At 34.9% G+C, this 23,655-nt stretch overlaps 1 protein-coding gene across 1 annotated transcript; it reads right to left on the bottom strand.

The window, feature by feature from the left end:
• Positions 1 to 1,514: 1,514 nt before the first annotated feature.
• On the bottom strand, positions 1,515 to 22,750 carry LOC123528584 (uncharacterized). The gene is made up of 6 exons (XM_045308405.2): positions 22,084 to 22,750; positions 6,182 to 6,350; positions 4,866 to 5,014; positions 4,335 to 4,455; positions 3,459 to 3,597; positions 1,515 to 2,990 (listed from the first exon to the last, which is right to left on the bottom strand). Exons 1-6 carry the CDS (start codon positions 22,184 to 22,186, stop codon positions 2,796 to 2,798), a joined length of 876 nt encoding a protein of 291 aa, XP_045164340.2. The 5' UTR covers positions 22,187 to 22,750; the 3' UTR covers positions 1,515 to 2,795.
• Between the last annotated feature and the right edge of the window lie 905 nt (positions 22,751 to 23,655).

Genomic DNA, 23,655 nt, shown 5'->3' with positions numbered 1-23,655 from the left:
TAAAGTTGAAGCTGCCTTGTAACATATACATAGTTGCCTTGGAGATTATATATATTTAGAGATCTTCTCATCTTGCATCAAAATTCTAATGCAAAATACAGTCAGACCTGTCTATATAGACCGCCCTTGTAAAACTAGAAAAACTGAACTGCTCTTTGTTGACAGGTGGACTCTCTACACGGGTGCATTTACAGTTTTTGGTTGAATGGAAATAGAAAATAGTGGCCTTAAGTAGCAGGTTTAATTGTAGTGACCTTTATATGGAGGTGTTTGTTAGCACAAATTTGACTGTACTGTAGAAGATTCTTATTAAGTCAAACATGTGTTAAAGAACACCTTTGAACAGAGACCGGCACTCGAGACCACTAATGTTATTCCGGATTCAAAAATTTGCAGTGTATTTTACCCTGTGAGTAATGTGCACCTACAAGTTTCTGGTCTCAAAGCAAGTTCTTTATACACAGGTCTGACTGTACAGTTATATAACAGTAATTCAAGTGAAAATCTTAATCTGTGAGATGTAACTTTTTAATTAATTTATAAATTAATTTCCCCAGACATCTCTTGATTATTAATGAGTTTTCTCTTTGATCTGCTTTATAATGTATAATAATCAGGAAATATATTGCATATAGAAAGCTTATTATCAATGCATATTGCATACACATCTGCAATTAATAACACCCATAAAATTACAGCAACAACTCATTAAGTTAATGTACAGATTTTGGTCTGCCTTCTGTGTTTCAGCTAACAAATGAATTGAATTCCCATTTGGGGGAGACAACTAGAACCTTAAAAAAATACTGATGCTGACCTTATGAAAGAGATCCATCAGCAGGCTTCCTTTTCAACAAAATTCTTTGTTGTTAATTGTTGCAGTGGATCATGGGGTTCTACAGCAAAGCTTCACCACAGATCATATAAGACAACTAAATTACAAGGGCATGGCTTGGTAGACAAATCTGTAAGTGTATAGCCACTCAAACTTTTAGCATATAAAGCTAGACACCAACTTAATGGTAGACCTTACTGCAACACTAAGAACAAAACATCACAATTTAGAGGCTCAGGTGCTCCCAAGAAACATGCCTTAAACATAAAAAGTTTAAATGTATGTTTCATATTCCACCTTGATTTAGGCCTTTTTTCCTTGGAAAACTTTAAAGGGACTGTTAGCCTTTGATTTAGGCCTTTTTTCCTTGGAAAGCTCTTTTAAAGGGACTGTTAGCCTCTGATTTAGGCCTTTTTTCCTTGGAAAGCGCCTTTAAAGGGACTGTTAGCCTTTCATTTAGGCCTATTTTCCTTGGAAAGCGCCTTTTAAGGGACTGTTAGCCTTTGATTTAGGCGTTTTTTCCTTGGAAAGCTCCTTTAAAGGGACTGTTAGCCTCTGATTTAGGCCTTTTTTTCTTGGAAAGTTCCATTAAAGGGACTGGACTCCAGACTTTGACTACATTAATTATCTTTCTTTAAAACTAATGTTTGGTCATAATATGAACATTAGAAAAGAAAATGAGAAAATGAGTTTCTGTTTCTAAGCTATTTTTCAAAATGCTAAATCTAGGAAAATATTCCTGTCTGAATCGGGAATTGAAGCCGGGTTGCCTCAGCAGTAAAACTTCCCTGTCTTGTAATATACCACAGGAATTGGTGCTTAGTGATTATTATATAAAGCTTAATAACTAAGGCAGTTTACCTTTGGTTACACCCAGGAGAAATGCTTTTCAATTTTCAATGGAAAAATTAGGATAAACAACTTGTTCTTACATGTTTCCATAATAAATAATCTGTCAGCATCTAAGTTTCAAGTCCTTCTTACGAAATATAGCAATAATTTCCCAATATCTTAAATTTTTCCTTTTTCTTTGTTGTAAGATCTGGAGGTCAGTCCCTTTAACAATAAAAATAGCAAATAAAACCCCAAACGCCCTTAAATAACTGGTGCTGAATACAAAAATATGACGAGAATGATAATTAAGAACAGAAATAACAATGCAACAGTGACTAGCTGAACACATAGAAATGTTTGATTAAAAAAAAGTTGTGCATAAGTTAATTTGAGAAATTTGAGTAAATACAATATTAACTGTTAGTACTTTGTGCATTTAGAGAAACATAGAAAAGTTAACAATTTCCCTTCTTTTGGAATAAAAAAGACCTTTGGAAAAAAAGTCTTTAATAGTTCCAGTTAAAGCTTTATAATAAAAAAAGGCACAGGCTTTCTTAAGTGTGTTGGTCAAAGAAATTGGTGACCATATTTATAAACACACTCGTATATGTCAACGTAAACATATCCTCAGTTATACGTGTTGATAGAATAGGGTAGAATTTAGCGAAATTATTTGACCATTCAAAAAGTTTTTTCTTAAAATAATGGTTATAGAAATAAAAGTAAGATCAATGTATAGCCATTTCTTCCACTTGTGTGAAAACATTCTTTAAATCCAACAAATGAACAATAAAAAGATGGCACTAAATGGTCGACATCATGAAGAAAATCACAAATATCTGAGTGTGTTATATGCCCCTATTCCTTTCTGCACATAATATTCAATGGCAGATGTGGCTCCAAGGTTATAAAACTAGTGTGGACACCAGTCTAAAAACTCTAGCCTCTGATTGGACGATTTTGAGCAGAATTTTGAAATTGACCAATGACAAGGCTGCATTCTGCGACTGGTCTTCAGACTCAGATTTATGACCATGGAGCCTGTTTATGAATAATTCGATCATTTCTGAGAAACTTCTAGCAAATGAAAATATACAATTGAAACATTTACAAGCTACAAACAATATCATGAAAGTCCCCGAGGTTTAAACAAATGAGCTAAACATGACAAATATAATGAAATCGATAATAAAATATAGTTTGCTGAACAGTTTGCAGCAGACGAATGACTATTATTAGATTGTGATGATGTTGCTCGTTCACTTGGCTTACTTGCACCACCTCCACCACTGTCAACTGTTTTCATTGTTTGAGGAGTCTTCTGAAAGAACAGAGTTTGATGGTTGAAAAAGCCCTGATTGTAAACAACGTTTTCCATAAATTGCATTAGTTTAGATATTTTCTGTATAAATATATATAGCATCTGCAGTAAACCTGAAAAAGTCTTAGATAAGAGCAACTATTGCATTCTATGTTTTTTATCTGGCAACTTGTTCAAAATAATAGTATGTAAATGATAATTGCTTTACAAGCAGTTATTTGTGTAATCCTGTATAACTATAAGATTTAATATGAGTCCCACTAAAACAAAACAACAACCAAAGCAACGGGTAAAGCTCAATTTTAAAGACTTTAATCGAGGCTATTACGTAATCCACTAAATAGGTTGGTCAGAAACTCATGCTCTTATGTTCATAAGTATTAAGATGAAAGAAACTAGGATTAAACTTAAAGCAAGACTTACTGACTGATATCAAAAATGCGAAATTATTTCTCAAATAGCACATACCTCCTCTACAATATTGTATTTACATTGTGCGCTGCCACTAATTGTAGGCGTCACGAGCAGATGCACGAGTTCCTTAGCTTGCTCGCCACACCCTTGTCGTATATTGTTTTCTATACAAAATGTTGCTTCTTGAACTCGTCTGAAAAGGAAATGGAAGTGTTGTTATCCAGAGGAATAGGTAATGTGAACAGTCTGTTTATTGCTGGTAGTACTATTATTGTGATTATTTTTATGATTATAAAAATTGGAGGGGAATGAAATATTCAAACAGTACATAGGCCCTGACAGGGATAAATTGAAATATTAAAGTTTTACGTCACAACTTTGATATTTTACAACGAAACTGCACCTTTCAATGGATTATTCATTGCATACACACGAGCACGTGTAAATGGAATGTCCAATGTTAACACATCACCGTTAATTTATTGCCATTTTTGCCATTCAGTCCAGATCATCTGTTTATTGGGGTTACCCGAAATATACCTTTTTTGTATAATAATTTTTAGGGGGCGGAGAGTTGTACGCCTAAATTGCATCAGCACAAACTAGGACAAATGGCGAATGCAGCTTTAACTGAAGAAATCCCACCCCAAGGTGCATCTCCGGATAAAGCTAGTATTTCAGGTATGGATATTACCCGGGTAGAACCATCGACATTCCTAACAGCATTTCGACATTTTCTTCACATCAAAAGAATTCTACTTCTCGAGTGAGGTATTGATCTAAAAGAGACGCGTCATTCGAAAACCACCTGTCCATGCGGGAGGCCCCTGTGTCTTTTTAGTATTTTATGAAGAACGTCGTTGAAATGAACAATAGCAGTTATAATATTTTTTTTTGTTATTGAACTTACTTCTTAGAGTGGTAACTTACCTACAGAATTGTTCTGTGGGTTGGGTATATATATTGGGAACGGTATTGTTTAGCTTGCTTTTGTAACACCATTCTGATTTCTGGCCTCTCGTGGAATAACATGTCATGTATTGTGCGTAAACTGGAAGTTCAAGAAAAACACATTTTTACATAAACAGTGTAAATATGGAAAGCCGATGTAATAAATTTAATTTTGAATTTCTGGAAGTGCACCCTTGTGAGTTTAGATTTATGGTACCATTATAGATCATTTAAAATGCAATATTTTCGCATTTTATGGTATAAAATTGTTAAAATTTTTGATATTCTTATGATATGATACCACAGAAACTGCTCAAGAACCCTTTTGTAATAACTTGTAGTCTGAATAAAAGCTTTGCACATAGTAAGTAAATGAACCAGTGCCAGGGTAACAACTGGTGTCTAAACATATAATTTTCAAACTTTTGACCATAAAATCAAATCACTTATCAGTTCCCTTTTGCGAACTAAAAACTTAAACACTTTTTAACATTTATCCCATCGACTTACGTTCATATAATCTTTGTGTAGTACACAGATCTGTAAGCTCTTCTTGTATACCATTATAGTTGACTATAGCCTCTTCAACTTGCTTTTGTGAGGACTGTGGACAGTCCTTCAGTAACTTAGATACGCACTGCATCGCTTTTAAGTAGGAACTGGAAAAAAACCGGGAGAAAGATGAGATAGGTTAAATACTCGTGCTTTGGCTATATGTTGACCCACTGCTGACCCACTGCTGGGCCATCCGGATTCTTATAAATAGCAAATGCGGACAACGCGGACATACGCGTGTTTAAATACAGATCACACAACGTGCTGTCGCCAAAACTGCATTCAGTGGTTTTGTCAAACAGCCTGTGTAATCCATGCCTAAATTAAATATCTTGAATCTTGAATCTATTTTGATTGATGTAGTTCAACAAACTTTATAAAGTTCTTGCCAGAATATTTAAGTGATACTGCTTTTCAATGCAAAAAGAAAACAAATTATATAAACAAACTAAATTATTCAAAATGAGTTTGGTAATTCGTGGCGGAAGAAATTGGCATGGGATTATTAACTAAAAGAGAGCAGATAAACTATTAATAGATGTATGTCATGATAATTTGATATATGGGCCATAAAACAGACGGCAATCATTCCCACTAATATGTGGTGAATTAATGTAATATCTTAATAAATATTTCAAATGAAGTAGCTCTGAAACATCAGACACCAGGCTGCTGTGTATTTATGTTCTCGTTTCATGCATTAAATAATTTGTCAAAAATGAAGTTAATATTCTATAACGTCTATATGTGCATGTTAATTTATTGTTATTTGCTAAATAATTTATTGTCATTTGCCATTATTACATCTCTTTGAAGAATAGATGGAAAATTGCTAGATCTGTTTAGCATCTTATGACGCACGTGCACTACCGGAGATCACGGCTTGCACCGGGACGTTTCATATTCAATGCGTTTTCGCCTTTGACGCATTCTATAGTTTTAATTTACCATGTACACTAAGATGGACAGTTTTTTTTTAAAAAAAAAACCAATTTGTAATATAAAGATACGAAAAAAAAAAGGAGATAGCGATGACCAGCGCGGCAATATTACACAAATCTATTCTCTACGTCCATATTTTTTGTTTTATTTAGCTTACACATATTTTCGGCTAAACTGCTTGGTAAACTGTCTTTTACAAAGGAAAACTGATGTCCTCTACAGGAGTAGGTTATGTCCCAGATACATGTATTGTCAATTGCAACGTTCCTATTTGTGATATTTAAGATGTCGGGTGGAGATAAAGAAAACATTTTTTTTGCATTACTTACCTGCAATAAGCTCGGAGTATTTCAATATCTATACCGGAAAACAGTTTTTGGTCATTACGGTCAAGGTAGAGTTTCTGTGTACTGTAAGGTCGAAAACACGCCTCGGCATCGCTCTTCAACGTCTCTACATCCGGGCACTGTGCAACAACCGTCTGTGGCCATAGAATCACTGAAATCATAGTATACAAAGAGCAATATAATATACAAAAGTTCTATTTATAAAATGAAAATAACGAAAAATCAAGAAATCAACTAGTGATAGTGATTTCAGGTTGTATGTATGTAAGAAACAACACACCTGGACCTGTTTTAATATCAAAGTTGTTTCCACTACGCTATCTTTTTGCTTCCATAAATTGAACAGTTTAGATATTCTGTAAAGTTGCAGCTAAATTAGAAAGATTTCAGTGTGAAAATTGAACGTAACTATACGCGAATTTGGAATGATGTTTTTGTTCTAGCTTCTGTGTAAAACGCTTGGAACTATGTATCAAGTTTTGCTATTGAATACCAGTTCCTAAAGGAATGGAATTTGCCTGTTTGACTTCTTACCGTCTGCGTTCGATACGACTTATAATTCAAGTTACTACCGTTTGTGTTCAAGTCGATTTATGATCGTCAGCGTCCGATTCGACTGATGATCCGATTATTCAACTTATTATCTCCTGCGTCCGAGTCAGTATTTATTACCATCTGCGTCAGTCCAAGCTGACATATTATATTATCGCCCGAGTCCGAGTTAACTTACTATCGTCTGAGTCCAAATAGACTTATTATCGCCTGCGTCCGAGTGGACTTATTGTCTGCCTCAATCGCCTGCGTTCGACTTTGCTTATTATCGTCTGCCTCTGAGTTGACTTATTGTCTGCCTCACTCTCCTGCGTTCGACTTTACTTATTATCGTCTGCGTCTGAGTTGACTTATTACCGTATGCGTCCGAGTTGACTTAGTGTCTGCCTCACTCGCCTGCGTTCGACTTTACTTATTATCGTCTGCGTCCGAGTTGACTTATTGTCTGCCTCACTCGCCTGCGTTCGACTTTACTTATTATCGTCTGCGTCCGAGTTGACTTATTTCCGCCTGCGTCCGAGTTGACTTATTGTCTGCCTCAATCGCCTGCGTTCGACTTTACTTATTATCGTCTGCGTCCGAAGCTAATAACATAATCGTGTCTGTACTTCAGTAATTGTTTTGTCCACAGGAAAGTAATACCCCAGCAAATGGCATGCTTACGTTACTTAGTATAAAGGACATAAAGGCATTCTAACGATGAACTAATCAGCTGCTGAAAGCTTTGGTCTCGTTAAATGATAAAAAGTAGTGTATATATATTTTAAACAACTACAGGAACCAACCCGGAAACGAATTCAAGATAGGCGCTCCACGGGAGCCAAGAACCAAAGAATGTCTTACCAAAATCAAAGGCGGGGGATTTTGTGGCGCTGTGGTGCATGTTGACGATGTTTTCCGTTTTATGTTGATTCTAATCAGGGCCTTGTTTACTTGGATTCTGAGTTATTGCCGCGAAGATTTAATGAAGGTATCCTGGGATGTTAAATCATATGTAATAATCCATTCATGCGATACCAACTATATCAACGGCAAAGATTTCTGTTTCAAATTTAATGGTGTATGTTTTGTGGGTCCTGGGGGATGAAAAATCTCAGCGATGCTATAAAGATAGGGTGGTGATTACTTAAACATTCCATTATATACCTCAACATCCAGCACGGCACAATATACAGTATTTCGGTGATATAATGCAGGGATGTTGGAATGAAACCGTAGACATAAAATCTTTTGAAATAAAAAAAAAACATCCTATTAAAATATTCTAACTGAAAAACAAACCAATGAGGTAGAATATATTCTCGATACAAATGAGTCTACATTCGTAGCAAAAATGAATCAAAACAAAAAACGTTCACTACGACACTTTCATGGATTTGAACTGTGTTCGTAGAGAAAAAAAATGAATCAAAACAAAAAAAAATAACTTTCACTACGACACTTTCATTGCTTTGAACTAAGGTAGAGCATTAGTGCCAAGTGCTTGTTTTTATTAGACCGAAATACGAACTATCAACTTGCTAAATACTGTTTCATCTCCTCTTCCGTTAAATTTGAATGTCCGTACGTCTGTCAAAATTAACACTAATCAGAAGACACATCTGTAACATACCTTTAAATGGTACTTATAGGTAACGGACATGAGCAAGGAGCAAAACGTAACTATAGTATCTGCATGTACTTAAATTTATCCTACCCTAATTCTTATATCACCTACCCTGGCTTCTAGAGCTACTTCAAATTTCAAACTGTGGCCAGGATATATACCTACAGGTAGAAAACTTTCCAGGTATGGTCAAAATAGTGATAATTTATACACTTATTGAATGGCTTTAGTCAAAATCAAAACCATTGCCTACGGACAATAGGACCGAAGATCATTGGTTTTGACTATTGACCAGCAACCTCTTCAGAAAGTTTTTTTTTATTACATGACATCAAAATTAATTTCCACAATATTATTTCAGAACACAACCCGGTCACCTTCTCCAATTACAGAGCTTCCCCAGGTTCCCGTGATCTTAAACGGTAGCCAGGACTTATAACTACACGTGCATGTAGGCTATGGCTATATTTCGTTGCCATATATCCTAGAAATGAGTCGAAAAGTAGTGGAATGTTTTAAAATAAGAACACTACCTTTCATTACCTCTATAGGAACCCAAGAGTTATCAAAGTTACCTGATCTTGACCAAAACCTAAACATATATGTTCATATAATACTATTAGTATTTCAAAATTTCGAGACAGTAAATCGAAATTTCGAAAAAGTATGTTGAAATTTCTAGTTAATGGTCCACATTTCGAGCTGATAAATTAAAATTTCGAGTAACGCATCTCAAAATTTCGACTTAAGTATGTTAATAAAAACATGCACTTGCAACCAATGCTCTACCGCATAAAACTCAGTGTATTCCAAAATAATGTACACATCCTCAAACCTAAAATCAAAGAAATAACCTAAATTCGTCTAAAAACGAGATTTTTTCCCCCGAAATGTGCAAAGCAGTACGAAGAAAATATACTAGGACGACAGTGACAATACGCATGCTCTGATAAAGCAAAATGTATACTGCAAGCTGTTGAAATAGATATGAGCCGCGCCATGAGAAAACCAACATTGTGCGTTTGCTACCAGCATGGACCCAGACCAGCCTGAGCATCCGCGACGTCTGGTCAAGATCCATGCTGTTCGCTAATGGTTTCTCTAATTGCAATAGGCTTTGAAAGCGAACAGCATGGATCCTGACCAGACTGCGCAGTTGCGCAGGCAGGTCTCGATCCATATGCTGGTCGCAAACGCACTATGTTGGTTTTCTCATGGCGCGGCTCATATTGTGTAAAAATGAGAAACGTTTACTCAGAACTTGAAATGATTCGAAATACCAAAAGAATGAAGTTCAGTGCTATAGCTAGAAGTAAGGAAAAACATAATCCATAAGAAGATCTTTTATGACCAGAAAATAAAACAACACGAGCCATACAAAATCTATCGGCGAAGACCGCTTGTGCATTTTTCTTCGCACTGGAGGGCACGTGGAAAGAACCAGCGGACACTGGCTACTTTATACATATATCTTAACATTAGCATTGTAGTCACAAAGAAAAGATTGGCGGAATGAGTGGTAATGCTATTAAAAGAAAGAAAGACAAAAACAGCCCAACAATTTACGAAATGGTAATAAACAAAAGTCACAATAAAAAAGAGGCATTTTTATTTTGAGAAAGAGCGTGGCTCCACCATAAACGAGCAGTCATATAACGGTGGCTGGTTATACAATGTGAAACATATCAGAAAAAAGTCAGATTTTACATATTATACATGATGGAATAGGAAGCTTGAACCTGTAGTTTACTGGCGCTAGTTTTACGCCTTGTCGAACCTTGATAAACTCGACATTATTTATACACAAAACAGCTGGAACACGGTGCTAAATCTTCACAATAAAAACAAGCTCTGTCGACAAAAATATCACTCCTGAACAGTTTTTTACGAAACAGAAGCGAAAGTAACAAATATATAGACGATGTGTGGTAATGCCTTAAGATATATTTATGCTGAAACGAAAAATGATGCTGTCACTTTGTCTAAGCGGCAAACTGTCACTTGTTGTTGATTTGTTGTTTCCCGGTAATTGTTTTTTGTGGGTGCATAAGTTCGCTAGATGCACCGTGCGTTAGCAAAAATTTCGCTGCAGGTAAACACGATACATTCTCTTTAACAGGAATGAAATAACGAAATGCTACTGGCACCAAAACCAACCATTAAGAACAGTACCTTAAATCAAAATATTGTTACAATTAAATTGATAAACTGAAAATATCTAGCTTTCATTTTCACCCCTTTCTAGATATATACTTAGCAATAATTCAATGTAATAAGCTGCAATTTTCGAAAAAAAAAGCTGATATTAATTAAGTTACTTCAAACGTTCGTTTCATTATCAAAAACTACCTAAATCTTGTTTGTTTCATATCAAACTGTTTGAAAATAATCTTACTTTGCACAAATTGAATGTTTTTGATAAGTTTCAAAGGGAATATATGAATTTTCCATTAACAATTATTGCCGGTAATGAGGTAAAATTTCCTCTATTAACAATTTGCAGCCGAAAATAAATTAGCAAATCGAACTTGGTTCAAAAATGAAGATTACAATAATAAATGTAAACGCTCTGTGGGTTTAATTACCTCCTGTCATTTTTTTATGGCGGTAAAGTCATGAATAAAAAACTAACAACATCATTTTGTAATGCGACACGTTGATATCTTTATAAGATTATCTCTAAATCGGGCGCAGACAGCGTGAAAATAAAATATTAATATTTTCGCCATAAATTCAAACACGAGATAACTAGGTAATTGAACATAAACGTTCTACCAGCGTATCGTCTGTTCAGTACCAGATGAAAGCGTCTGCGTCTTTAATTTTTATTTACTTACAGCAGTTTTGCACTGTGTTGACGATATGTATGTGGCTTGCACAGTTGCATGTTTTGCCGATTTAACAGCTATGATTAAAGATTTATCACTTTGTCCTTTAAATATGAAATCTGTTTACGTAAATCAGAACAAGTTTGCCAGAATCCTTATAGACAAAACTAACCATATGATACCATTTCAGCAGTAACCAGCTAGAATCCTTACATACACAAACGTAGCTGTATGATATCGTTTCAGCAGAAACCAGCTAGAATCTTTATACAGCCCTAACCGTATGATGCCATGTCAGCAGTACCAGCTAGAATCTTTGAACAAACCTAACCGTATGATACCATTTCAGCAGTAACAAGCTAGAATCCATATACGGCCTAACCGTATGATACCATTTCAACAGTAACCAGCTAGAATCTTTATACAGTCCTAACCGTATGATACCGTTTCTGCAGTAACCAGCTAGAATCCTTATACAGTCCTAACCGTATGATACCATTTCAGCAGTAACAAGCTAGAATCCCTACGCAGTACTAACCGTATGATACCAATTCAACAGTAACCAGGTAGAAGCCTTATACAGTCCTAACCGTTTGATACCGTTTCAGCAGTAACCAGCTAGAATCCTTATACAGTCCTAACCGTATGATACCATTTCAACAGTAACAAGCTAGAATCCATATACGGCCTAACCGTATGATACCATTTCAACAGTAACCAGCTAGAATCCATATACAGTCCTAACCGTATGATACCATTTCAACAGTAACCAGCTAGAATCTTTATACAGTCCTAACCGTATGATACCGTTTCTGCAGTAACCAGCTAGAATCCTAATACAGTCCTAACCGTATGATACCATTTCAGCAGTAACAAGCTAGAATCCCTACGCAGTACTAACCGTATGATACCAATTCAACAGTAACCAGGTAGAAGCCTTATACAGTCCTAACCGTTTGATACCGTTTCAGCAGTAACCAGCTAGAATCCTTATACAGTCCTAACCGTATGATACCATTTCAACAGTAACAAGCTAGAATCCATATACGGCCTAACCGTATGATACCATTTCAACAGTAACCAGCTAGAATCCATATACAGTCCTAACCGTATGATACCATTTCAACAGTAACCAGCTAGAATCCTTATACAGTCCTAACCGTATGATACCGTTTCTGCAGTAACAAGCTAGAATCCCTACGCAGTACTAACCGTATGATACCAATTCAGCAGTAACCAGGTAGAAGCCTTATACAGTCCTAACCGTTTGATACCGTTTCAGCAGTAACCAGCTAGAATCCTTATACAGTCCTAACTGTATGATACCATTTCAGCAGTAACCAGCTAGAATCCTTACAGAGTACTAACCGTATGATACCGTTACAGCAGTAACCAGCTAGAATCCTTATACAGTCCTTACCGTTTGATACCGTTTCAGCAGTTACCAGCTAGAATCCTTATGTAGTACTAATCGTATGATACCATTTCAGCAGTAACAAGCTAGAATCCTTATGTAGTACTAATCGTATGATACCGTTTCTGCAGTAACCAGCTAGAATCCTTATACAGTCCTAACCGTATGATACCATTTAAGCAGTAACCAGCTAGAATCCCTACGCAGTACTAACCGTATGATACCGTTTCAGCAGTAACCAGCTAGAATCCTTATACAGTCCTAACCGTTTGATACCATTTCAGCAGTAACCAGCTAGAATCCTTATGCAGTATTAATCGTATGATACCATTTCAGCAGTAACCAGCTAGAATCCTTATACAGTCCTAAACGTATGATACCGTTTCAGCAGTAACCAGCTAGAATCCATATACAGTCCTGACCGTATGATACCGTTTCAGCAGTAACCAGCTAGAATCCTTATACAGTCCTAAACGTATGATACCGTTTCAGCAGTAACCAACTAGAATCCATATACAGTCCTGACCGTATGATACCGTTTCAGCAGTAACCAGCTAGAATCCTTATACAGTCCTAAACGTATGATACCGTTTCAGCAGTAACCAGCTAGAATCATCGTTTGATACCATTTCAGCAATCCAGCATATATAACCTGTATGATACCGTAACCAGCTAAAATCCTTACACAACTCAACCATGTATCTTTAGAATCTAACCGTATAATACATCAATACTAGCTTAAATCATTTGGCACAATTTATAACTAACATACTACGACAAGAAAAAAAAACGGTTCGTTCTCCGATTTTTTTTTCTCAACATTATATTTTCGCCAAAATTGAAATATAAACATCTGTCATATAGTTATAAATAATCTGTCAAAAATACTGTTTATATTTCATAAATAAATATGAACTGACAGAAATCAGAATCTGTATTGCAAGAGGTGGGAATGCAGTACCATTCATGAACAAGTGAAATGATCATTTCTTTGTTGAGGAGTTCATCATAATTTTTGGTTAAGATAAAACAAAAGCTTTATATGTCAGTAAAATCAGTAACAATTATGTTGTCTACTGCTTTAGCAATGCAGTAATAAATCGAGTTTAGCTGTATATATACATGTATTTATAATTTAGACTTTTCCGAATTTATTGTCATAAAATATAAGACTTATATTATACGTTTCGATATTTTATAATCTTGACTGTGTTCATTTACCTTGTAAAGATTCTGTTATGAATTTAACCACATTTTTACAGATTATAAACATTTAGCATATCTGCCCAAACCGTGGAACCAAACTGGGTATACTGACGTTCAGAAGCCAACAGAACGGAGAGTTTTGAGTTCACTAATGAACAGAATCAAGAAGCATGCGGAGTGAACGCTAGCCCCACGCTGTGTTTATGTTTCTGTTTCAAATCCAAGCTTATTACTGAACCTTTCAAATTCGTATCGCGCGTGGATCAGCACCACATAACGCAGAAACAAACATTCTTTACTAAAAATAAAACACGTAACAGAAAGGTTACAATTCTCATAAAAATATAATTTCTGTAGGTTCATTCTTCCTACAAAACTTCCTTGTTTAATTTTAAAACTTCGCATGAGCTTCTGTTTCAAACTGATTCAACTTAAATTTATTTGCAAAGCGCATTCAACATTGTTGCTGTTGCAATGTAGTCTTGTGAAATCATTGAATATTCTAACTCTGACACGAAACCATCAAAGTAAATTAATGTAGGACATGCATTGTGACCAGCTGACGAGATCACGATGTATCAACAACTAATTTTGGCGGTAACCGCCTCCTATTGAAAGGCAAGTTCTTGAGAATACGGTTCATGTATGAGCTGACGAGACTGGATCAGAACAAGGAGAGAGAGACCGAGGTTGACTTATGAGCTCGGAAATACTTTCTGATGGGATGATTATTCAATGTGCTTATGGGGACATTAGGACCAGTTGACGAAATCATAGCTTAGCGCGTAACTTGCGCATAGACAAAGGCTATATAGGATGAATGTTGGATAACATAACGTAAGAATACAATATGTGACATGAACACCATGGAACAAGCTGAATTTATCAATTCAGAAATCGGTCTCTTTATCGACAAATCACGTGTTTTATTGCACCCACACATGTTTGCGCTTCGAACAATCTACATATTGATTCCGATAACGGTTTAACGTCCTGACACCTTCTGGTCCTTTTCCGCTGGTTCCCATACACGTGTTGCACGTTTATGGGCATTTTTGTTGTAAAGTGAAATGTAATTTACAATTTTTTACATGAAGCTGGGAGCTAAAAGTCACTTACGCGATCTGACATTAGATACTGGGGATGAGAAATGAATTATGTCAGGAAAGAAACACGCTGTCACCCCAGTGTCATTTACATATGATACCTCTTCTAATAAACTATCTCATTTGCATACATATTTTCGGAATGATACCATTGTCCCATTAAAAAAAACTTTTAAGGGCAAAGCATGGAATCATAACCTCTGTAGCACCCAGAAGATGACGGTGTTACTGCTGAAAGAACTACAGCAAGATGCAATTCTGACTGGTTGCTTTCTTTTATGTGTTTTATTGTTTTCGTTTCGCATTTACTGCTGACAAATGTTAAAAGCCACTGAAATGCTAATTATTCTAATATTTTAAATTTGTAGAAAAAAATACATATAAATCGATACTCGTATAAAAAAAAAATCCACAACATGCCAGATAATATGAGCTTATTATGTGTGCAGATCTGCCGGTTCAGAGCATAAGTAAACTTTGCAGAAGCCTCAAAAGACATTTTTTGTATGACACTAAACTTTTGTTTCGAACAGGACAGTCCTCGTGGTTTGACCGTTTTGTATAATGGCGTATGCTTGTCTTAATTTGGATGTGCTATTATAAATATATATTTAAATATGGTTAAACTATGGAGTTCCCTCTATTTACGTGAAGTAATTATTTGTTATTTTTCTCATATTGTCTTACACGTATCCCACACATTTTCCATGAACCAAAACTCTAGTAAACAAATAAGATATATGATTTATACACTGTACAGTGAGTTTTATGATGATTAAAATACTTCGAACTTTGTCATCTTGTTTACCTGGTAATTGTGTCTGTATAATGCATAATGATCAATTCTCTCGAGTCTTAAAGCCTACATTAATATATGGTAGGGGCGCATCGTAAAAATGCAAATATTCCCCACAATGCGATTAAATTGCAATTAAGAACAGTTCCATGGTTAATATATTGCATATTAAATTATGAAAAATAGTTCCCAAGGCTTTAATCATCACTACGCAGAACCAAAGCAGGAAATTATTTAGTATACAAATGACAAGTGCGGAGTTCAGCCAGAACGAAGACAACGTTTTATGTTAAACCAAAAAGCAAATAATAAAGCTTTAAGCATTTTTACACGGAAAAGAAAATATTTGACAAATAAGCAAAGCAAAAACAAAAACAAAAGTCAAAGGGACATAATTCTTTGAAATATGTGCACGTGTAGGCGTGTCTTTCATATAAAATTCGTCATTTAATTATGAACGTACCATTTTTTATAAACTTTCGGTTAGAAATTTTTTCATTTTGTTTTAAAAAAACGTGCTTATTGTTACATGGGAATTTTGATGCCCAAAGTACTTTAAGAAATGCGTGTGGATCAGTTAAAGTGGTAATTTGGCATAAAGAGGTTTATGTGGGCGTTCAGCCCAGCGGTATTGGGATCGAACCCTGAAGACTAATTTTTCAGGATGTACGGAAGAAATTTCAGATCTCAAATTAAAACAAAATTTAAATGCACGTGTTTTGTATAAAAAGACATTGTCTTTTTTTCTTACATTTCTTTAAGTTTGCAGTAGGTTAAGTAAAAGCATAAACGTCATCAGCGTATATTTTAAACATGACATATTTTGCAGCATATTTACTAATATTTTTTGTTAACATGTGACTTTCTTCGTGTGCCCCGCGGCTTGTAATATTTCATCTATGATGAAAACTTCAACAAAATATGCTTGCTTGATAAAGTTAATAGAGTATATCAATAATAATGATGGGGGTTCTCGTTAATGAATTATTCTCTAGAGCTCTTGTTGCTAATTAGAGGGAGCAAGGTGCGTATCTAGACAGTGGAAAATGACAGAGGGCTGCGGGTTCTCGGGAACAGTTAGAATGTACACCATGTAACTGGCTGATTATGGATATGTTATATATTTTACTCGTTGACTGCTGTTTAATAAGCATGAGTCATTTACTATAAATATAGAGATTTCAGAAGCAGTTTGGGTGTGGAAATGACAGAGGCTGCGTTGGAACGTGAATTACACATGTAAACTGCTGATTATGGATTGTTATATGTATTCACATCGTTGACGAGTTTGAATATCATGATCATTTACTAAAATATAGAGATTTCAGAACATTTGGTGAAAGCTGGACCAGTAGATACAATGTAAACGTGATTTTTATTGTTGACTGCTGATTCAGAAGTCGTTGGGGAGGGGGATATCGTATTTACGTAAAATATAAATTTATTTCAGACACATGGTGTAACTTTCTGAAGAAATATAAAAGAAACAAATAGTGCAATGGCTGAAATAGCAAACAATTATTTTGTCCCATACGGTTAAGATTTTACGCTGTATCTATTTCAAACCGATGAAGTATTCTTGTCTGGTAATGTCCTTCAAAAATCTTCCTACTAACCACAAACTAATCCAAGGAAGGCATATTAACGCTACAGGCTATAACTATGTCATTACAAACGAGCAAAGAAGGATGTTTACATTTCTGAAATCTCGATGAAAAAATCACCTGAACGCCTTATCGAACTTCAGGGTGCGCAACTCTCCTAAACTAAGGGGGACGGAAAGATAAAAATATATATCTGAACGCCTTATCGAACTTTAGGGGGTATAACTCCCCTAAACTAAAGGGGACGGAAAGATAACAATATATATCTGAACGCCTTATCGGACTTCAGGGGGCGCAACTCTCCTAAAACTAAAGGGGACGTAGAGAGAGAAAAATATATGTATAGAAATGTGGTGAACTTATAGAAATGCTCATGTATGCAATAGTCTAAAACGCAAATTAATATTTAAACAGAAGTCGATAGAAGCGGCAGAAAAAAAAAGAAGAAAAATCTCCCCATAACGTATATGGCGTATAATTTCAGGGCAAACTATCATCAATAATTCATTACAAACAATTTGTCAGAATGTATAATTATTTCTACTGAATAATCGGAGCTTTTATTGAAATCATCCGTGAGGGCTCAATTCACATATTATATTTATCTAACATTACAAACACGATAAAATCATTGTTATTTTTTACTCTCTGAATTTTGTATAGCATTAAGTTGTAGTATAGTTTGGAATAAAAATAATAATAAACGCATCATGTTTTACCTGAAACACTCGAGTGCAGATAAGCCCTGCTGGCTTTGTACTGGATCCGATTTATACTGCTACATTACCAGAATAATTTATAGAACTAATATTGAAACACATATAAATTGTTTTACACATCTAACGTAAGTAATGTCTTACATAACCAAGCGAACAATCCTGTAAAATGTCTCGTTTTTTTGTTTTTTGTTTTTTTTAGGTTAAAAGTTATATCAATAGATATATTTAGTGAAGTTAAATACTTTTGAGATAAAATGTTTTAGTGAATGATGGGCACGGGATATCGTTAAAACGTTTGAAAATATACACTAATTACGTTTCCTTTCTTTTTCATTGTTACAGTTTGTGTTGAAAAGGCATCACGTGACTCAAAACATATTGAAAATTCTGTATGGACAATCGCCTCATGAAAATGAAAAAAGATATGATTAATATTTCTGTCTGTCAAACAGATAGTCAATGATGATTATAAGAGATGACAACGATAACCAAAAACATACATTAGCCTTATCTCCCATTTCTAATATTCTAAATGTAAATATGATGATGTTTCACAATGGGTGTATGAGATTTCAATGATAACGGACAGACAGACAGTCGGGCTGATGTTCATGGACACTAAGATGACCCCTTGGGGGTCAAATAATCGCATTGTAATGTTGATATGCGTAAAAACCACCTCATTATTTATAGTATTTCAGATATGCATCAATTCAAAATATATTCGTTTTCAATTGTTATCATCAATCTGAATCTCCGTTCTAATTCAAAGATTAAAATACATTATAATTTATTGTAATGTTCTTTATATCTGTTTTGTTTCAAATTTATGTCTGTCTTCGGAAAACAATTAGAAAAGCTAAATTTGTGTTCATAATATTTGGATCGCTAATTTTAAAAGTCAATGTAAACAATTTTCTATGCAAATGCCTATTTGAGGACCATGAAAGCCGAAAAATCCGAAAAGAGCGTCTCCTCTGTTCTATTCTATTTTAGTTCGGGAAACAATTCGTACTATCTTCATGAGGTTTTGCAGAAACAAAAAAAAAAGCAAACAGCAGTAGGTTCTATAATTATTGATTTCTCTCGATTCTTATCTGTCCTGACATGATATGTATCTAAGCAGACGAACTTATTGTTTTATAATGTAGATTGATTAGTGCTAATGACGTTATTGTGTAACCCCTGTAATCATCTCGGCATTGTCAGATCCGTAGCAGACGAAAAATTCTAAGCAGACGATAACCTGGATATATTTTTGTTTGTTAGGAGAATATATGGTACCTGACTATCTTATGGAAAAACAATATTTTTTTAACGTATTCATGTATTAAAGCTACAAATTTGACAAATTTTTGAACAATGAGATCTCAAAAGTTTATAAAGATTAAAATAGCTCTTGATTAAAACTTTACATTTTTATTTCTCTAAGTATGCCCTTCTAAAGTACGCTTTCATGACCAAAAACTATAAGAGCATTATTTGGAACCATAGAACTCAAGCAAGCAAAACAACAGCAGACTCGGTTTGAAATATGCAACACACCCCACGCCCCTATGTACCGTCTTAGACGGAATTCTATCATTGTATAACTGAATCCACTCCATGATCCCAAAGTTTCAGCAAAATACAAATGGTATATTATCTATTCTGTCCAGTTATTCAGTTCAGCATATTAAATTTATTATCATTAAGACAGTTTTATCACACTCGTTAGTGTTACTTAATGTATTCGGACCAGTCGTATAATACTATATTCTTAAAACAATATCTCCACACAGCGGCAATTTACATGTGTTCAAGTTGCTTTAAATGTAGAATATTTACGTACATTGATGAGACAATAATAAACAAATAAAATCTGTGTTTAATGCAGGTTTTCGCCGTTTTTTTTGTCATTTTTCTATGTAACATTATACATTTTTATGCCAAACTGAGAAATATTCGAGCATAAAGCAAATTTTCACCCTATCTCTGAATGAGCTGCTTTAATGGTACTGGTATATCGGGTGTTGAGCTTGACAAAATACCCATTGTCATATGACGAAAATAGGGAAAGCGCAACTCATAAAATATACGTGCAATGTATCATTAAATTTTCATCAGGCTGTTACGTTCGTTTCAGCAATTTCGCGATATAACGACAGCAAGTGGGAATTGTCCTTTTATAGTTCCATCAACAAGTGTCTAGCAGTTTCTGCCATTGCCACTTTCAGTTATTTTCTATGAATATTGCAACAATATTGCAAATGAAACGAGAGATGCCAATTAAAGTAATTGGTGCATTTGTGCGTTATCGATGCTGCCAAAAATCAAGTAAAATTATACATCACTCACAAAAGTCAATATTATCCTGCAACAACATATTCGTACTAATATAAATGCTTATGTTTCTGCTCTTCCATGTAATTGAGTGACTGGTTTGAGATTTCGGTTTCAACGGTAGGCGTTTAATGCAACGCAGAGGAAAACATGACCAAATTAGAAATTTTCATAATCGGTTTCCACTCAATAAATATATTTTTAAAACATATTAGAAAACTTCTGGACATTTATTACAATCCTTATAATGTATATTGTGTCATTTGCTTTTCACTGACATTTCTAACCATTATTTTAGAATTCTTATCCTTACTCATAATTAAAATGAATTGTCTTAGAAGCTCTACTGCAATGTTTTTTGCATGTATACGTATTAGCCAAAGACCTATCCCCATTATTTCATCAAAACAGACACAAATTGGAAGACTCTATGTCATATGGGGAGGGGGTTTGAAGTGGGGGAGGGTGGGGGTAAATGGGTTAAGGAATATGTTAATGAACCTGTGCAATATGTCAAGCCTGTCTGTAACTCTGACAAGTATTATAGATTATAGTGTGGTTTAAAGTTTTTGACACATGCTATTTATTACGAAAGGACTGGCACGCATTTTATACAAAATGAAGATCAACAAGATTTAAAACCCTTATCAAACTTATTTACAGACAGAAAAAATCAAATTAATTTGCCCGATGAGTTCATTAGGTTAATCGATCTATTCCAATCAAGCGTATCTGAACAAGGTATGTTTGTTTTAAGGTCACGTCAAGAATGCAGAGGTCAACAGTCATTTTTGATATCAAGTTCTAATGCACTACCTTAACACATAAATAACACATAGTTAACGCCGAGGGAGGCGTTTTGTGCGGTAGTGTGCGCGAGTCTCGTACAATCTAGTCATCAATTATTCAAGACATTTTGTGAAAAAGATATGTCGTCTGCGACAATATTTAAACACGTTTATCTACATTTAGATCTTTTGTCAATGCCAAAGCACTGGGATATAATTTCCGAAGGGCACCGCAGTGAACTAGTATAACGAATTTTGTCACAGGATCAATTTACATAAAATATTAAATACAAAAATGTGTCTGAGACATTTTTCAGATATAAACACCTCTTTAACCGAGAGGCTTTTAAGAATATCGCGTTTTGATCAGCAAAATTGAATATATGTTCCTCTGTGCACAGAAATACAATTTAATAGATTGCAACGATACAATAGGCTCGGTAAAAATAATGCATTTAGGTTAAACTTCACATAAAATTTCAAAGTGTATTGTATGAGGCTATAAAACGACACTCTGCAACAATTAATTGGTATATAGCCTATTAAAACCATTATCTTTGTGTCAAAATCAATAAATGAAACAGCAAAAGCATGTCAGTGAATTCAATTAAGTCAAACAGTGATTAATAATAACCCGAGTATTTCAAGGTTTTATTCTAGTATTTTAGGTTTAAGTAACAGTCACGCATGCAATTTAAACGAATTTCTGAAATTTAACCATAATTTGAACCAAAACATTTTAAATCCTACAGATGTAAAACTTTTCTGTTTCGTGTTTATAATAAACTGCCGGTTTTCACTTATATATTTGTACATTATCAACTGATATGATCGCAATGTTACCTGGTGATTCGAGTATTCCATTAACAGTCCATTACTTTGATATGCACGCCCTTTAACATACTTAAATAGCGATTTAATAACCTGATAATCACTTACTTACCCAAATTTATTATGCAAGTCAGCCGACAGAATGTTAATAAAGATTTCAACGTCAAATAATTCCGCATACATGAAAAACTATTTCTAAATCCTCTCTTCACCATTTCGAATTTTTATCCCAAAAAATTATTGCACAAATTGGAACATAATTATAAGCCTTAACATGTTTTCATGTTTATTTACTCTGTTCAATGAAGGGAATGATACATCCAATCTGTTCTTTATTTACTGACACAAGAATCTTCTGCTTCGTTGGACGCGCGCTAGGAACTAAATCGTCTGCATGTTTTCCTTTCCACGTGAATTCGTTCGTCTGGCCAATCAAAGATTTTCCTACAAATGAACTGCAAAACTTTACAGATTAAGCGTAATGATCCAAAACACGACTATTTTCCTCGCTTTCATAAACACAGATATATGATTATACCCCTCGGTTAGTTAGACGACTAAAATATATTATAAAAATTATTAACTTATTTCAATGTCACCATTTTACGTCTACCTGTCAGCGTTCAACAAATCAAACGTCAGGATTTCCCCTGAGGCGTTACGTTTTATTATTTCAATTATTCAGACATTCATTTTCAAGCCTCTTACTATACGTTATAACACAACTTTCACCGAAAAACAAAAAATGATATTCTTAACTCATCATCCACGCATTAGGCCAACTTGATATATCATATGAATGTATGCAATATATTAATCCAGCGGGCTGATAGGAGGACAGGGGAAGATATCGATGGAAAAGTGCCGAGATATATGCTTGATAAAAGCATCTAGACCGCTCTATCCCCGCTGTTCAAACATACGTAAGCCGATTGTTTGCGGAAAACATAGGGATCATGAAAAATCAAGTTAAACGTAAACATTAGAAATATGTCTCTAACCTTTAGAACAAATATGACCCTGGTCTGTACCAACATACCTAGAGACAAAGCTAATACAAGTGAGTATTTCTTTAGCTCGGTGAATTTTAAGAATACTTCATGTCAAATTTTGATGTAACAAAGAAATAGTTTCTTCAGGAGATATAAGACGATTTAAACTATTTAAAGCAAAACGAATATGAGGAAGTCGCCGATGACCACGATGATGATGATGATGCTGATGATGAAGTTATCAATAATAACAGTTGTTGTTGTTGTCGACGACTTCGTCCTGCTCATCATCATCATCACCATCATCATCATCACCACCTCCAGTCCTGTTTGGCGCCATGTAACCTATACTGTGTTGGTGCGCCGTAAAATCCAAACAAATAAATAAATAAACCTCCACCATCACCACCACCACCACCACCATCATCATCATCATCATCATCATCATCATCATTATCACCACCTCCAGTCCTGTTTGGCGCCATATAACCTATACTGTGCTGGTGCGCCGTAAAACCCAAACAAATAAATAAATAAACCTCCACCATCACCACCACCACCACCACCATCATCATCATCATCATCATCATTATCATCGACAACAACAGCAATAACGACGGGCACTCAATGTGTCGGTTTGATAAAAGGTAAGTAGGTAAAGGTATTTAGGTAAAAGTGACCTTTATCTAACT

The sequence above is a fragment of the Mercenaria mercenaria genome, chromosome 13, assembly GCF_021730395.1.
Source record: "Mercenaria mercenaria strain notata chromosome 13, MADL_Memer_1, whole genome shotgun sequence".
Lineage (NCBI taxonomy): Eukaryota > Metazoa > Mollusca > Bivalvia > Venerida > Veneridae > Mercenaria > Mercenaria mercenaria.
The sequence above is the reverse complement of the archived record's forward strand: the minus strand, read 5'-3'. Positions and strand labels throughout refer to the sequence as shown.

What these genes read in the sequence shown, in the direction of transcription:
- LOC123528584 (XM_045308405.2), bottom strand. Translation starts at nt 22,186, where the DNA reads ATGGTGAAGAGAGGATTTAGAAATAGTTTTTCATGTATGCGGAATTAT. An exon ending in CCCACAGAACAATTCTGTAG is followed by an intron (nt 3,598 to 4,334) that starts GTAAGTTACCAC and finishes TTTCCTTTTCAG; the next exon opens with ACGAGTTCAAGAAGCAACAT. An exon ending in AATACAATATTGTAGAGGAG is followed by an intron (nt 2,991 to 3,458) that starts GTATGTGCTATT and finishes CTGTTCTTTCAG; the next exon opens with AAGACTCCTCAAACAATGAA.